Below are 17,285 nucleotides of genomic sequence, written 5' to 3' on the forward strand. Positions count from 1 at the left end.
TTTTAATACATTCGAATTAAAAGTATTTTACCCACATTCACATTTAATAACTTAAAAATTTATTTATTTAGATATAAAATATATTTGTTAATATATGAAAGGTCAAATAACCGTATGAGCATGCTGTATAAGTTCTGATAAAAGTTAAATAAAAGTGCTGTTTGTTAAATTAAAGAAAAACTTGCTTTAATTGATTATAACTATTTCGTTGAATAAATAAAATAAAAAAATATTTTTTTGTTTGTTAAAATCCCAAATGTTGAAGGTTTGTATTCAACTTTGTTCAAGCGAAAGTTGCGGCAATTAATTTTTTAAAGAAGCTTTTATAAGAGCTCAAAAAATATGTGTTTTATGTTTTAAAAATTAATGTTTTAATTAGCATCTAATGGTAACTATTTATTTTAAATTTAATATAAATATAAAAAAAATTGCTCTCACCTTGCAGATAAAGAAACGGATGAATTTTTTTGTGGTACCTAGAATAGATAAGATAAAAATGTATAATCTCCATCATTCAAAACACATCAGACGTTGAAAAAGTATTGAAAATTAAAGATAATAAGTTGTTATATATTTGTTTTCGTGATAACTTATAGAGGGTTCATATCTTATAAAAAAATACGTGAATGTAAGAATTCTAAGAACAGATATATGGAATTTCTCATAAGCGTGAAATTAATTACTGTTATCAGGGTAACATCTTAGAGTGGTTAGATATGAAAGCAAATTTAATATAAAAGCATATAATGTAAAAAAAAAATAACTAAGCCTCCTAGTCAACTGAATGATATAAGATTTCCATAACTTACTAATTATGTTGTTTAAATCTTTAATTTGTGTGATTGTAATTTCGTTTTCGTACGGTTTTAAGGATGATGTTGCACGCCGATTATATGTTGACGAGTTAAAGTATGAAAACACCCAAACGAAAATTGACAGTTACCCTTCTGAAAAAACTCCAGAAAATGCCCGTAAGTACATTTTGGGTACTGTTATGTTTTTTATATAAATTCATATCAATATTATACTATAAACAGCTTTTTTTTTCTTTAAAATTTATCTATCTAGGGCATTAACCATCCTTCTTTATCTCATCGTATAAATGGGATCTTGGAGAGCTAATGGTTAACTCGTAAATGTATCCGAGACAATAAAACTCCTTCTTCAATTTATCTTGAAATAAATGGGAATTTGTGTAACTCATGGTTAACCCGTGACTGTATCCCAGTCCTTAATCTTCAATTTATCTTGAAATAAATGGGAACTTGTGTAACTAACTCATGGTTAACCCGTGACTGTATCCGAGTCCTTAATCTTCAATTTATCTTGAAATAAATGGGAACTTGTGTAACTCATGGTTAACCCGTGACTGTATCCGAGTCCTTAATCTTCAATTTATCTTGAAATAAATGGGAACTTGTGTAACTAACTCATGGTTAACCCGTGACTGTATCCGAGTCCTTAATCTTCAATTTATCTTGAAATATATGGGAACTTGTGTAACTCATGGTTAACCCGTGACTGTATCCGAGTCATTAAAGTTTCTTCTTAAGTCACGAATGTATCCTTAACAACCTTTTTTTTTTCTTCAATTAAATCTGAAATCAAAGGGAGCTTGAGAAACTAATGGTTAATCCGTGAATGTGTCCAAACCATTAGCAACCCGTCTCGAATTCATCTTAAAAAAATTTATGATTGTGGAACTAATGGGTAACCCGGGAATCCATTAATCCAAGTCATCAATGACCCCTCTACAATTAATTTTAAAATAAAAGTGGAAACTAATAGTCACTCCACGAATGTATCCAAACCATTAAAAACCAGCCTTAAATTCTTCTTTAAGTAAATGATAGTTTCAGGAACTAATGGTTAATCAATGAATGCATTCGAATCATTGAAAATCCGTCTTTAATTCATCTTAAATGGTAGTTTGAGAAAATAATGGTTAACTCATAAATATAGTCGAAGCACTAACAGCCATTTTCATATTATCTTTAAAAAAATAGAAATAGGGGAACTAATGGGTAACCGGTTAATGCATCCGAGGCATTAACAATCATTTTTCAAAATCAAAACAAAGAAAGAAAATCTTAGAATAAATCGGAGTTAGAAAAATTAATGGTAAATCCGTGAGAAGGCATGCTCTATTTTATTAAAAATAAAGACATTCCGGACCTAAGGCATCCGTCGTATACTTTCCTCTATCAAATATGTAATTAAATATTTTTTTCAGTTTAAAAAGCGTTTAAAATATTACGTATATAAATATTAGTTAGATAGGATTTGTTAAATATTATATCTACAAAATACTGGAGATTCCACCCATTGCTCACTCCACTCGTTAAACCCCTAAGGTGGTGCTTCACATTCCCCCTTTTTTTTCCTTAAAAGTCTATATTTTCAAAAAGAGATCATTTTGTTCACATAAAATATAATTATTTAAATTTTATGCAAGGCAATTTTGTCAATATGTTAATCGTAAGTAAATAAACGAACACTGCATTTAAGAAGTAAACAATAGTTGAATGGAAAAAAAATTAAACTTAGGAATACAACATGGTAAATACAATAAGGGGCAATTTAACTTATTAACAATGTATAACATTGCCTTATATCTTATAACAGTTCTTTCAACAGTTCAAATTGGAAATGGTTTTTATCTTTCTCGAGTCTTTTATAGTTTTAAGTTTTACTTATTAACAATATATAAAACAATTTAGTTTGAAAACTGTTTTTGTCTCCATTGAGTCTATATTTATAAATTTTGCTTATTAACAATACAAAACATAATCTTATATCTTATAACAGTTCAAATTTGCAACAGTTTTTATCTCTCTTGAGTCTCTTATAATTCTTAAAATTTCGGCATAAATTTTAAGATTTGTATCTGGCAGCATATGATCTCTTTCTCTTTTTTATTGTTTCATTTTTTGATACTTTTGTTACATCAAGTAAAGCGCAGTTAATAAAATGAAAATATTGTGAGAAAGAAAGGACATTTTCTACAACAATCGATCAATAATTATTATTTAAAGCAAAAAAAAAGTGAAAAAAATCACGAATAAAAGTACTTAAGACTGCAATAACTTCCTAACAAATTAGAATTTCAAAAAAAATCCCAGTAAATTCATAAATGAAAATGGCTTTTTCAACACTTCAAATATAAACTCCAAAGTTGCATTTCTGCGGTCTATAAAAGAACCAAACATGGTATTTTTGTAACAAAACTACAACAGATTATAGTTCTTTAAATAATAATCAAATTTTGAATTTTTATTATTCAGTCAAACTTTTTGTACAGTTTTTCGTACAATAAAGCAAAAAAAGAAATTAATTTAGAAAAACCATTTAAATTTACAATACTTTTAATCGAAATTTAATTTTGAATGAAACTCTGCGTTCAGTTCATAAACAAGTATAACTCTTTCAATATACCGAATTTCAAGTCTGCAGTTGTATTTTTACGTCCGGTAGAGCAGCTCATATGATATTTATTACGTCAAGTTTAACAGTAAACAATTCTCTATCTAACAATAGAGTGTTAATTTTTTTATTCCATTGTACTCCTTAAAAATTTTTATAGGCACCTTCTTAATTTCAAGTCAAAAGTCTTACAGTTTATGCGCTGCAAAACAAATTTTATTGCTAAATTGAACATACTAAATTGCAGTGCAGCGACTCTGGCGATATTTTAAAAAATTATATGAACACTTGTTTTGGAGACCAACAATTGCTTTGTACAGTGCTAAAAAAAGTGAACAACTATAGATCTATTAATCAAAATTACTGTGAATCATTCTTAATAGTTCGAGAGACAAGCATAAAAATGTTAACTAATTAGTGCAGAAGATATAAGTTAGTAATAAGACTGAAAAACGTACTTTTTGTGATTAAGCATAATTTTTTTATCTCCAATGGATTCGAATTTTTGAACTTCGAAATATGGTGCTTAGCCGTAACCTAGCAACATAGCTAACAACTAGCATTCAGAACCACCAATTTTAGGTCAAAAAGTACGTATATTTCAATTAAAAATTTTACGAAGCATACGTAAAATTTGTGTGAAATGGAAACGTTAAATTATAGAAAACCAAACTGTACATTTTTGTTAGTGAATTCATTCTTAGTGTACGTTACTCTTTATAACTTTTATTCACTTATATTTCATTTACTGAATCCCAATTGTGGCTTAACCCCATACGCGCCATACTCTCACGAACTCTAGTTTGGGCCACCGTTACACTATCTGTTATCATGTATGTTTTCTTGTGCTTTTAAGATGAATGGGAAAAGGGCCGCAAGGTTTCAGATTCTCAGTTCTCACGTAAATCATGATGATGAAAATACAACGTATGTTTCTGCCTAAAATTGTAATTTACATTCCATTTTAATTTACTTTCACTGGGGAAAATCATCCTCGAAAGGATTAAAGGTATGTAATATCATTCCGTCAATATTACATAAAATTTACTATTAAGCGTATTGAATAATCCGATTTCCAAAAAGTTTATTTTTAGTTTACGTATTACATGCTGCCTGGTCAGTATATCTCATTGTATATAAAATTTTATATAAATACTTATTATAATTTTTAAAAATATTTATATAATAAAAATTTTATTGCATACATTTTATGTAAAAGATGTCTTCATAAAAAAAAGTGGTAAAACATTGACCATTAATACTAGAACGGCCGACAGTTTCAATCTAGAATAACAAGTCTGGTCATTTTCACCGCAATAAAAAAACGGGAATAAATATTTATTTTAACTCAAATATTATTTTAAAAAAATAATTCGTTTTTAATAATTTAAAATTCTTCAGTTTTTTACCGGATTTTCTATTACATAAAAATTTACTTTTATTTTAGAGAAGAAGAATATTATCATAAAACAGCTATTAGTTCATGATTCATAACATCATGATTCATTCAACAGCTATTAGTAATGATATATTAGTTCATGATTCATAAGTATTTCTTGCCTTTTTCTGCAAATAATTTCTACGCATGGCGAACATTCAATTCTATTTTGCTTCAGCAGAAAGAAAATTGATGACGATGTTTCAAAAAGCTTGATATTCAATTAGTTGGTGTTTCAAAAAGCATGCAAGTAGCTTCTTATCATTCATGTTATACACAATTGTCATAGTTGATGAATACGCCTTAAATGGTGGGATTTAAAAAGATTTTTTTTCTTGCATTGCTTGGATTTTAAAGAATGTTTTCAGCTTATTAAGTTTGTTAACATTTGCGTGTATAGTAGTCAAGAGGTAGAATTTTTATTTTTGGTTTATGTAGGTATATTTTTTATTTCACAACCGACACGGAATTGCCGACCGAAGTCAAAGTTTAAGACTACCAGTGTTCAACTCAGTAGCCTTGTAATTTCGAACCAAACCCAGAGGAAAGGAGAATTCCTGAATCAAGCATTGAGGCAAACTAACGCCGTGGAGGACATTTTGATGGGACTAACTGGCATTTGCGTTTCATGAAGGGGAAAACCACAAAAACATCTGACGGTTAGACTAATGGCAGGGGACTCTAACCAAAGAGCTGTCTAACACTATGGATATTTTACGTCCCTGTGGTCGGTGCAAGCCAAAGACAGAATACGTATCAATCAGTAATCGCTGGGATTCGAACCTGTGTCACCTTACATCTTATTGGGACCATTTAACCCTTTGATGCATAATTTTTATTAATCATATTTTTCAAGCATGATTTTGAATTAGGTCAAAATAAGTAAAAAATTATTATATTTAGCATTTTTATAATTCATGGTTATGAAGTACAGCATGAAACACCGCTGTCATTTTCTGCGTTTAAAGATAAAATTTTCCAAACAAGTCCCGCAATAATGTTTCGATTTTGCACTTATTTGAAGTTATTTAGATCTGAGAGAAAAACAGTTATTAATCAATAAAATTTCTTAAACTTACAAAATCAATTATTAATAAAGTTTTTAAAAAGAAATTTAAAAAATTTTTTAACTTTTTATTTTTGGATTTCAATTTTCAATAAAAATGTAATTTAGATAATCTAATAGATGTTGCGTTTTAGTAACTATTAGACAGTTTTTTATAATTAAAAAAATACCAAAATATATTTTTGCTTGTAATTAGAGAGCCAGAAATAATTTATGTGAAAGAGAGACCTGTTTTCCCATCTTTGTGAAAGGTTTAATAATATTCCATTTTTCGAATTCACTTTGTTTGCAAATTATTTTCTTACCTAGTGGAAGTTCCGGCAACCGTTGCCGGATCTAATTGTGCTGTAATCAAGTGGAAAGAAGTCTTATCTTCTGAGAACCCTTAGTAAACAACAGTTCAATTTAAAAGTATCCACTTTAGAAAACAATACAATTTGAAGCATTTGCTTTCTTAGACAATTGATTTTGATTGTAATATAGAAGATAAACAAATTCAAGAAAAAATAAAACTGGATAAACATAACTTTGGCGGTGAAATGTTTGCGCTGGTATAATCTTATTTTAGATAAAAAAAAAAAAAAAAAGGTGCTATTTATTCCCGTATCCTTCCAGCAAGTGGAACACTTAACAATAAGACCTGCCGCTTCGCGTTCTTTTAAAGATATTTTTAAATTGATTGTTGATATTGCAGCATCTTAGTTCTTTCGGACGATATTTTATAGGTTCAACCATCACCAAAGCCTCCACACAGTTTTCTATAAGTAATCTGCGCAGACAATTTAAAAAGTGTTCCAATTGTGAGCATGAACCCAATTTTTTTTAAAAAGTAATTGAGAGAAATTTATCGTGTATATATTTGAGAATTTAATTTGTGGTGGTTTTCAAATAAATAACATAAACCAATCATATTCATAAATTTAACAAATATTTATATTTGGTGTCAATTACTTATTTTAACTAGATTTTCTATTATGTGGCTCGTTCTTGATCGGACTATTTGTAAGAAACTGTGTGAGACCATTAAACTTTTAATGCTGGATATTTTGGGTAGCTCAGAGTTTGGCGCAAAGCGCCACTAACTGATTCGATGAATCTGTAATATCCTGTGGTCTTCCACGACTTTTTGTTTTCAATTTTTAAATTATATATATATGTAGTGGTGAGTAAATTAATTTTAAATCGATAATCTTACGTTATAAATAACATGAATTCTGCTACCACAAATTGTTGGTCCGATAACTGGACTAGTCGGGAAACGTTGGCTTATAAAAAGAATATTCATTCGTTACATTCTGAAGTGACATTCTAAAGTTAAATGTTTCAAAACAAAGTGCGAAAGTTTGGCTTAAAATCATGTTCTGGACAACTGTTGATATAGAATATCAGTTTTTAATTGTCAGGTCAATAAATAAGAAGACTTTATGAAGGAAAATATGTTATGTAAACAACTTCCTGCTATTGTTAAAGCTAGTTGACCCTAATTCCCTAAAACGTCACTTAGACAAAGCTTCTAAAGTTGTTTTACTATCAAATGGTATATTTTATTCAATATTCCAGATTGCATGTGCGAAAATGGACAATGTTTGAGAGATTCTTCTGGTGAATTAAAATGTGTCTGCTTGCAAGAATATGGACTTTATGATTCTAATCGTTGCAAAGGTAAACTATAAATTCCACATATTTTTTAAAGGGTAAAAATGAATATCTTTATGATGAAATTATAGCAGCAACAATTTTCTACGAAATTCTGAATGAATTTGCGAATGAAGTTTTTTTACCAGAACGTTTATCCTCATTTCGCTGAAGTTTATTTTCATACATAAGCTAATTTGGCTGCATTATTAAAATATATATTTCAAATATTGTTTTCGACATCACTAACCCCATGCTATGATAGCTAGTGTGGACCCGTATTGAAATTAAATTTTTGAAGAGATTACTTTTTGTATGATATCTTTTTAGACATAATAGGTTTTTGAATGTAAATGAAATTAATTTGGCAATATATAATTAAGAAATATATTTATAAAATTAAAAATGATTATTTTTATTTGTCTAGCCTGCCTTTGTGGTCCAAGAGCAAGCTGCACTTTTAAGAAAGGCTTTTTTAAAACATATGTAAACTGTATCTGCCCTGAAGGCACAAAAAAGGGAGCTGATAAGCGTTGTGAAGGTTAGTAATAATTTTTTTCTAATATTAGTGCATACGTTTTCCACTTTTACGTTCGAAACAGTCGGTATTTTCATAGTGATATACGGTAAGTTACTGGAAGAAAAAAAAGAAAAACGAATCATCAAATTACTTTTGATTTAATTAATCAAATTAATTAATCAAATTTGATTTAAATAGTACTAACGTAGTCTGATGTTTTTTTGAATGATTAAGATGACTATTATCAAAGATATTATGTCAAATAAAATTAAACATTGCATACTATATGTCAGGAAAGTGATGTCACTGAATTTATTGTGAAGCTTATACACTAGAGTAGGTTGCTTTAGCGTGGAAAAAATTAATATGAATGTTAATATATTATTCATATATAAAGTAAATATAATGTGAAATACAATGTAAAATTATATTAATAAAGAGGTAAGGCCAACCGTAACCTAGTTTTGAGATACAAGAAAGCATTTCTATTACTTAAAATCCGATTGCACAATCTATATTTTTCTAATCCTTATAAAAGGGAAATTTCTTTAGCTTTAGTTATTCATTACTTTTAGTAAAAAAGAGATAAGTCTTTAAGTGAAATGATTTCAGGAGAAGGAACAGGTGCCGGTGGATATAGCCAAGGAATAGAAACAGGAAAATATAATGCTGGTTCTGGAGAAGGTATGTTGCATTTTTTTGCTAACTCTTCACCGCCTAAACTTCCGGATTACTGTTTTCGGAGTGTTTTAATGCCATTTGGCCAAACAAGAAATATTACTCTCTTGATTAATATTTCTTGTGTACGTGTATTTCTTACCTGGTTTATTAATTTGTGTTTAAAAGAAGAATCAATATAAGAATCTCCATTTGAAGACCTGTCATTTCGAGACGTAAGAATTGTCAGTTGAAAAAAGAATCGTTATAAAACACTTTTTACCTTATTAACAATATACCAATTTCGAAATTTGAACCTAAATGATAATTTGTAAAATGAACTTAATCTCGCTGAGCTCGAACAATTGTGTCAACAGTAACGTACGATGGCGTACGGCTTGCAACATGAACAAACAGTAATAAACAAGTAAAAAAAAGGCCAAACCAGGACTGTCAAAAAAAGCAAGTTCTTAAAACTAGCAAGAATATCACTTTTTTTAACAATACATCTCTAAATAACTAAAACAAATTATTCCTTTAAACTCGTCAGAATTACTTAATATCATTAATGTGTCACGAAATACAGCAGATTATAAGCCTACACACTTGATAATTTATTTATATTTATTAAAAACAAAATTATGTGTCCGAGAATATCGCCTCGCAGAAATAGCTAGAGTATAAGCAGCTGTATACTTTGTAACCGGAAGTAGAGCAGGTCAAGAGCACGAGATTGTTGTTGTTTACATTTATATTGAAAGCACCTTCAATAGTACAAATCTTTAATTGCTCTTTTTATATGTCCAAAAACAAGCACTGATCTGGCTCTTGTTCATTTAGACGGATACAGTTATGTTTTAGTGCTAAAATTTTGTCGAAATATTTATTATTAGGGCTTCGAGTGATATCTCTCATCAAACAAATATTAACTATAGTAATAAAATATTTTATTTACGTCACACTAGATATGCGCTGTAGGATATTGGTGACGATCTGGGGAAACATTTCGGACAAGATCCCTGTCACAGATTTTGAATCTCCGCAGAGGAGACGGTTTCCACGCTTTGGTAATACGACAACCATCGAACACTTTAGAGCAATTTAACGCTGACGGATATCGTACACCCACGGTCCCTTCGCAGGCTGATCAAAGTGCTCACCCGTCCCAGGGGTGAAAGCGAGACGGAAAAGAGGAAAGGCTGGTAGTAAAACCATTTCAGTTATAGCTAGTTTTGGGGAGGAGTTTACTTATTCTTTTTCTAAATTTTTCAACAATATCTACTTTATCTTGGAAAAGAAGCAGTTTTATATATATGCCAGAATTATAAAAGAAATCTTGATAGTTACAGATATTTAATTTTTTCGAAAAAAATGCTGGAATGAAATGTTTTACGTACCAGGTTTTTCTCTTTTCCGTCTTGCTATATAAGGGCTTTCATCCATGACCCGTCCGCTCACTGATCACTGCCAATGATGCTTGACTTTGGTGAGCTTCAGCGAGCCGTGCCTTACGATGCTCCATTGTGGGACAATTTTATTTAAAGATTATATCCCTATTAAATATATATATTTAAGTATTAGTTCAAAATGCGACTACGGCGAAGTAATATTTATTTTGAACTTAGTAGTGATTGTTGTAGTTCTTTTACGTCGCACTAGAGCTGCACAATGGGCTATTGACGACGGTCTGGGATTGACATGCCAACACAATTTTGATCCTCTGCAGAGGGGATGACACCCCCTCCTCGGTAGCCTGACGACCTGCACGCGAAGTCGAGCACTTTACGGTAGAACAGTTTAACGAGGACCAATACCGCACACCCTTGGTCCCTACGCAGATTGATCCAAGTGGTCACCCACCCGCACAGTGACCGCAGCCAGTGATGCTTGACTTCGGTGATGTGCTGGGAACCGTGTCTTAACGATCAGTCCACTGCGGGACGAACTAAGTAGTGAAGAATTGATAACTAAATCACAGATATTGACAGGAATATATTTTTATATTATGCTAGAGAGTTCAAGTGCATAAACTTCAGTGATTTTTATAAAGTGGTAATAAAAATTATTTTGTGCTGATTTCTTCAAGACAATAATTTAAAAAAAAAACTTAAATTTTATTACCACTTTAAATCTAAAAAAAAATTTTTTTTTTAAAAATTCAAAATGGCTGTCATGTAAATTGCTTACAAAAAAAATTTTCCCTTAAATTGAAAAACTAGCTAGAGAATGCATATATGACAGACTCTTCTGATTTGTTTTGAAGGGGCGAACTTGTGCTCAAGAAATATAATCTTGAGTAAAACAAAGGATTAAAATCAACTTTTTTTGAATTTTATATAAATTTAAGTGTTAGAGAAATAAAATGAAAAGCCTGTTAAAATTATTCAGAACTTTTTTCCTTCAAAATATAATTTTCTAGGACATAATTACCTTTTTTTTTACATGTTTATCAACAAACAGGAATATGAAAACACTTGTATAATAAAGTAAATAATCTTGCCTTTAAAAATGTTTTTGAAGACTTTTTCTAGGCAAAAATGTAGGCTCAATTTAACACGTTCACGCCGGGGTGACCCACCGGTGGGTCACGCGAGATTTTCTCATCTTGGCGGCGCACCGCAGTAAAAAATGGTAACAAATAAATTTCATTTTTTAGTTTTTTTCCGGGAATAATAAAAATCCATAACTACCAATTGTTTTTAACGCATGCAATTTTTATATTGAATTGCTTCTTCACCGTGATAAATTTCCTTACAGTGAATTGTTATTGTTGAGAATAGATTAACTCCTCCCGAATATTATCTAATATTGAAATAGTTCATCTACCGATATTTTCTCTTTTCCCGAACCAGTATTTTCACTTTTCCCGGCGTGAACGTGTTAAAAGATCATGCTCAACTTTTAGAAATGACGTCCTTTTTACCCATGCAAAATTTGCACTAACCAAGGAACTTAAGAGATCTTTTCTCTTACTAATCCCACTATAATTTTAAAAACATTCTTTTAGTAACATCACAATCCTATTACAGGATTTTAAAATTAATGGTATTAATGCTAAAAAATAAATTAAACAACTTTCCCTCCTTATTTCTGTCTATCCATATAATTTAATGTGACACCATCTTTAATATTTCAAGCATGGTCTTTCATATTGCATTAACAGTTTTGAGATGTAGAAACATTTGCTGCTAAAATATTGAATGAGTGTAGGAGTGTTTCCATCAAGCCCTTGTATATACCAGTACTAGCAGCATCCGATAAAATAAAAAAAGGACTGATTTACGTCAAAACTAATTCTTTAAATGTTTAAGACTAAGAATTGTTGTTCTGGTTACTCAGTACCAGTCCTGGTGGGATCTGACAAGGCTAAAAAATAGATGGTTTTAGATTTTAATTGTTAACCATTATATTTTAAAGTCATTAAATTCCTTATTAAATTAGTCATTAAATAATTAAATTTTAAAATCATAAAAGCAGTCATTAAATTTTTAAAATTAAATAATTTCTAGTTTCAAAATAGTAGCATTAGCTAAATTGCATTGGACATTAAATCATCAAGTCCTCAGAAAATATTAATATTATTGCTAATGTTATTGTTGTTTTACGTAGAAAAGAAGTAAACCTTTTTTATTGAAATAAAGGGTGTGGTCATAATAAAAAGTCACTTTATAATTTTGTTCAGGAAAAATTTATTGTTACAAATATCATGACTTCGATGTTAAGCGATTCACTCTCTCTTAGCGTATTTTACCGTTATCTAGAACGAATTCCAAAAACTTATACAGCGTAATCAACGCAAGCGACAAAAAATTCAAAATTGAGATTTTTATATGTTTGCCCTCTTCGTACGGTAAGCTACAAACCGCAAAAAATATTTTTTCGAAAATATTTATTCTTTTATTAATTTTTTGAAATTCTATTTTAGCTTTCGTAGCATTAGCTATAGAAGGAAAACACTTGTTGAGCCATTTTTCCAGAATCAATCATGAAGAATTTGCGTTGTCTTTTTTTAATTTCACCGTAGTATAATGCACCTACCTGGGCACAAAACTAAGGCACTGTTTGGCGTTAAGAATCAAAAAAAAAAAAAAAAATCACACTTTGGAAAATGAGATTTTTTAAATAACTGAACTTTATTTTCTCTAAGTTCATAAAATGATAACTTATTGAACACTGAAAAAAAGTATTGAAGCTAAACAATGTCTAATGCAGGAAGAGATAATCTAATTTTATTTCAAATTTCTTGCAAAAAAAAAAAAAAAAAAAAAAAAGAACAGTGCAATAGTTAAGTCTCGTAAATAAATGCGTTGCGGTTACTTCGAATAGGGTTTAAGATTTAACGTTATAATGTGAAACATTTTGAAATAATGAACATTCAAATGTGATTTTTCCAGATCTATGTAGAAATATTTCTTGTAGAAATGGTGGAAGGTGCATAGTCAGTACGAATGGAGCTCAATGTTTATGCCGTTTTCCATATGAGGGAAAATTTTGTGAAATAGGTAAATATATGAAACCCTTGCTGTTGGAGCTAATATGTTTTAAATTGAATATAATTCCCTCAGCTCTTTCTGGGCTCAAAAATGTTGTGAAAGAAAAAAAAATCTCAACGCTCATATATTTGAGACGATCAATTTATGTTTATCTGTAACTAAAATATATCAGTGCTCCTAAACCTTTTTACCGTCGCGGACCGGTAAACGCTTTATAACATTACCGAGGCCAATTACGTTTATTGCTTTTACAGTAGAGTCCCGATTATCCGAGTTAATGGGGACCGCAACAAACTCGGATAACTGAAAAACTCGGTTAAAGCGAAGAGTATAAAAACGGAAAGAAAAAGAGAAGGTATAAATGTAATATATTTAAGAAATACAAAATGTATACGAGTATACCACGTACAATTCATATTATAATTAAAAAGCTTACTTAAAAACATTTAAAAAGCTTACTTTACGAGAATTAAATAGTTTTTACTTAAAAAAAGTCCTTAATCGTTTTTCGTTCTACGTAACTTTGGCGCTTTTCTGTAGTAATGTTTCGCCTTTTTTAGGGATAACAGGAAGGCTGGTGTCGCCTCTTTTTGTTGTTCTATATATTCAATAGTACATTCGATAGCTTTTAGTCCATCTGTATGAGAGATTTTTATATGTTGATTTTAATAATCACTGTCTTCATCATCTTCGCTAGAATCATTATCATTATTGACGATATTAACGATAATTTCATCAGACCAAGTTGTTGGCTTTTGTTTTTCTGAGTGTTTGGAAGATAAATTCAGATTTATTTTTCAGCGGTTTTTTTAAAAAGTAAACTAGAACAAAAAAAATCCTTGAAATATTTGATAGCTCGGTTAAAGCGGAAACTCGGATAACCTTGGCTCGGATAATCGGGACTCTACTGTATTTAATAATTTTAAGTAAATTGAAATGAGTCCGGGGTAGCCTGATTGGCAAGGCGCTGGACTCACGTTCATGAGAACGGGAGTTCGAATCAAGCAGATCGAAGAAGTGAATGGCGACTGGTGTACGTTAAATCTGTCGGGTTACAAAGTCCTTCATGTTCCTATAACAAACTGTACCTTTAGGAGTACTGAATTGAAGATTGATCGTTCTCTGGTTACTATCTACGGATGAATGCATGGATCGTGACCTGCCTGATAAACGGGCGTTAAGTACGGGTTGGCGGAATTCAAATTCTCGGCAATAGATGGCGCCACTGGAAAACAAGAACAATCGCCCCCCCCCCTTGCCTTAATGGCCGACGACAACCACAAAAATTAAACTTTATTTAAACATTCCTTCAAAATAAAATACAATTTCACGAGCGGTATTGGGGGTAGCTTTAGCTGTTGTCCCTCAACTCCAGATTAAATTCTCGTTTATGGAAAGTCGTATAAACCCAAGACACGACAGGAAAAAAAATGGAAATAATTTTATTGTTCCTTGTGCAGACCGGTACCAATCAATCCATGGACCGGCAACGATCTGCAGCTCGGTTTATGGAGACCACTGGATAAGAAGACTTTGAGCTAAAGAAGTCAAAGTGGCACTTTTAAAAAGGAAATTCCTTCAAAAAGTTTCAAAAAAAAATTTAAAAAAAAAAATTATTGCATTTTTTTTTTTTTGGCAAATCAACAAACAAAGGTTTTATGTGAATATAAAACTATTATGTTCCACTTTGCTTTAAAAATAGCAGCAATTTTAGGTTAAACACGCCAGTGTTGTTAAAATTTGGTAACTAAATGGCCTATTCCTTAGAAAATATTAAAACAATTACTGACATTATGAATCTTATACGAAGTATACGAGGTTTTTCTTTCGAACGTAGGAATAAGGGCACTACAATGAAAAGCTACATTTTCAAATTTAACTTTGCATAAAAAAACATGATTTTTTAAAATAAACTGTAAGCAGTTTCTGCGTATTGTGCTGTTATCTAGTAAAAAAAAATTAGGAAAGGTATAACTTATCTAACAAACTAGAGAGTACAATAAGGAACAATTTGCAATAAAAATCAAACAATACTTCTTTTAGGCATATTCCCTTGTCATTTTTTGGCTCTCTCTTTTCTACCTATTGTCTCGACGTTCTTTAAATATTTACCTATTGAATATTGAAGAAAGTATTTATGCTAAATAATGTATATTATATTAAAGAGTTTACCTATTTTTTTTTCTTCAAAAAAAAAAAAAAAAAAAAAGCACTAATCAAGCCTTTATTCTTTTCGTCATACACATGAATATTTTACGATTCCTTGGAATAGGGTATAATAATGTTCATTGTTAAAATTTAAAACATTTTGAAGATATTAAATGTTCTAATATCATCTTTTCAGATCCGTGTGCAAATATTTCTTGCAGAAATGGCGGAAAGTGCGTTGTCAGTGGCAATGGAGCTCAATGTTTTTGCCGTTTTCCATATGAGGGAAGGTTTTGTGAAATAGGTAAATATATAACCTCCTTTCAATTAAAGTGTTAAAGCTTAAAGTTTTAACTGAATACTAAATTTCTCTTCTCTGCTTTTATTGATTTTAAACCTGAAGGAACAATAAAAAAAAAGAAAACAATATCTTGTCAATTATATACTTCAAGTCATCTCTTTATATGATAAACTGTGAAAAAAAAAAAAAAAAAAAAAACAGTAAGAGTGAGACTTTTATTTTACTTTATAACCGTCGTTAAACAGGTGACCCAATTTTGGGTTTACGACTACCAATGTACAACTCCTCAGCCTTGTAATTTTTAACCCAATCCAGAAGACAAAGGAGCTCCTAGATCAAGTACTGGGAGACATTTGTCTTCGTGGAGAACGTGTTCTGGTGATGGAACTAACATCGCATTTGCGTTACAAGGCGAGGAAAATCACGATAACCTCCCACGGTTAGTCTGACTTCAAGTCGACTCTAACCCATGATTCATCTAATACTGAGGATATTTTACGTCATCACTGTGGTCAGTGCGAGCCGGGTTCGGGATTCGAATCGACCAAACGTCGCTGGGATTCGAACCCGGTTCACCTCATTGGAAGGTGAACGCTCTATCCCCTGAGTTCCCACGGCCCCATGAGTGAGTGTTATAATTTTTTTGGCGCAAGTGCCATGATTTGACTATACCGCTCCTAATACTAAATTTAAGTTTATAGGACTTAGTTAAAATTTAAGCATTATGTAGCTTGGTTCAAATCCAAACACGAGTTTAAATTTAAGAAACTTGGTTACAATCAAAACCAAAAGTAACTGTTCTAAAACCAATAACTGGTTAATTTATTAAAATTAAACTAGATCGAATTACAAAACGCAATATTTTTAACGTAAAGCATTAAGTTAGGATGAGGTGTGTCCCCAAGTAAATACAGTAAAATTAAAAAATAAATAATAATAAAGCAATATATCGATATGAAACCTCCCACTAAAAACCTTTAAATGGAATCTTAAAGAGTGTACCTAACTATTGTTTTCAAAATTTTCGTCTTTCGCCTTTTTTTTATGAATATGTCATGGAACCTCGAAATAAGATTGAATGCTCATTGTTATAATTTTAATCATTTTAAAATAATGAATTCACAATTTTTATTTATTTTAGATACAGATCTTTGTAGAAATATTTCTTGTAGAAATGGCGGAAGGTGCATAAATAGTATAAATGGTGCTCAATGTTTATGCCGCTTCCCTTATGAGGGCAAACTTTGTGAAATAGGTAAATACATGAACTTCTGTTATACAAACTTATATAATTTAAACTGAATATAAGAGTGTTCTTTTTTTGTTTTTTATTGGCTTAAAAATCTGGTGACAAAAAAAAGGAGAAAATATCTAATCATATACCTGATATTTCAGACTTCAACTATATGTTTATATGTAAAGAAAATACACAGCTAAGAAAAAATCTGATTAAAATTCCCTCAAGTGCGATTTTTAAAAGGGAAATTTCTACAAACAAAAAGGCAAATATAGGGCAGAGGGGGGCACATGTGAACAAATTTTTTTATTTCTTCATTTTTCAAAAAATATCATAAATTTCTCACAGTAAAGAAGTTCATATGTTT

General features: G+C 30.5%; 2 protein-coding genes across 12 annotated transcripts in view; one reads left to right on the forward strand and one right to left on the reverse strand.

Annotated features, from left to right (window-relative positions):
• Nucleotides 1–580, reverse strand: part of LOC107453201 (uncharacterized) — a 65,008-nt gene extending 64,428 nt beyond the window's left edge. For both annotated transcript variants that reach the window (XM_071185915.2, XM_016069929.3), the window contains exon 1: nucleotides 439–580. In XM_071185915.2, coding sequence (XP_071042016.1) covers nucleotides 439–514 — 76 coding nt within the window. In that variant the 5' untranslated portion in view covers nucleotides 515–580. The remainder of the gene's footprint in view (nucleotides 1–438) is intronic.
• LOC107453191 (uncharacterized) overlaps nucleotides 533–17,285 on the forward strand; it is a 32,762-nt gene continuing 16,009 nt past the window's right edge. For 5 of the 10 annotated variants that reach the window (XM_043051317.3, XM_043051320.3, XM_043051318.3 and 2 more), the window contains exons 1-7: nucleotides 533–971; nucleotides 7,488–7,589; nucleotides 7,990–8,103; nucleotides 8,695–8,766; nucleotides 13,134–13,241; nucleotides 15,577–15,684; nucleotides 16,823–16,936. In XM_043051317.3, coding sequence (XP_042907251.2) covers nucleotides 815–971; nucleotides 7,488–7,589; nucleotides 7,990–8,103; nucleotides 8,695–8,766; nucleotides 13,134–13,241; nucleotides 15,577–15,684; nucleotides 16,823–16,936 — 775 coding nt within the window. In that variant the 5' untranslated portion in view covers nucleotides 533–814. Of the gene's footprint in view, nucleotides 972–6,566; nucleotides 6,728–7,487; nucleotides 7,590–7,989; nucleotides 8,104–8,694; nucleotides 8,767–13,133; nucleotides 13,242–15,576; nucleotides 15,685–16,822; nucleotides 16,937–17,285 lie in introns of those variants that run through there. The other 5 variants (XM_071185913.2, XM_087163410.1, XM_071185914.2 and 2 more) reach the window with 4 other exon arrangements.

Source organism: Parasteatoda tepidariorum, chromosome 5, assembly GCF_982258835.1.
Source record: "Parasteatoda tepidariorum strain Cologne lab strain chromosome 5, Ptep-v5.0, whole genome shotgun sequence".
NCBI lineage: Eukaryota > Metazoa > Arthropoda > Arachnida > Araneae > Theridiidae > Parasteatoda > Parasteatoda tepidariorum.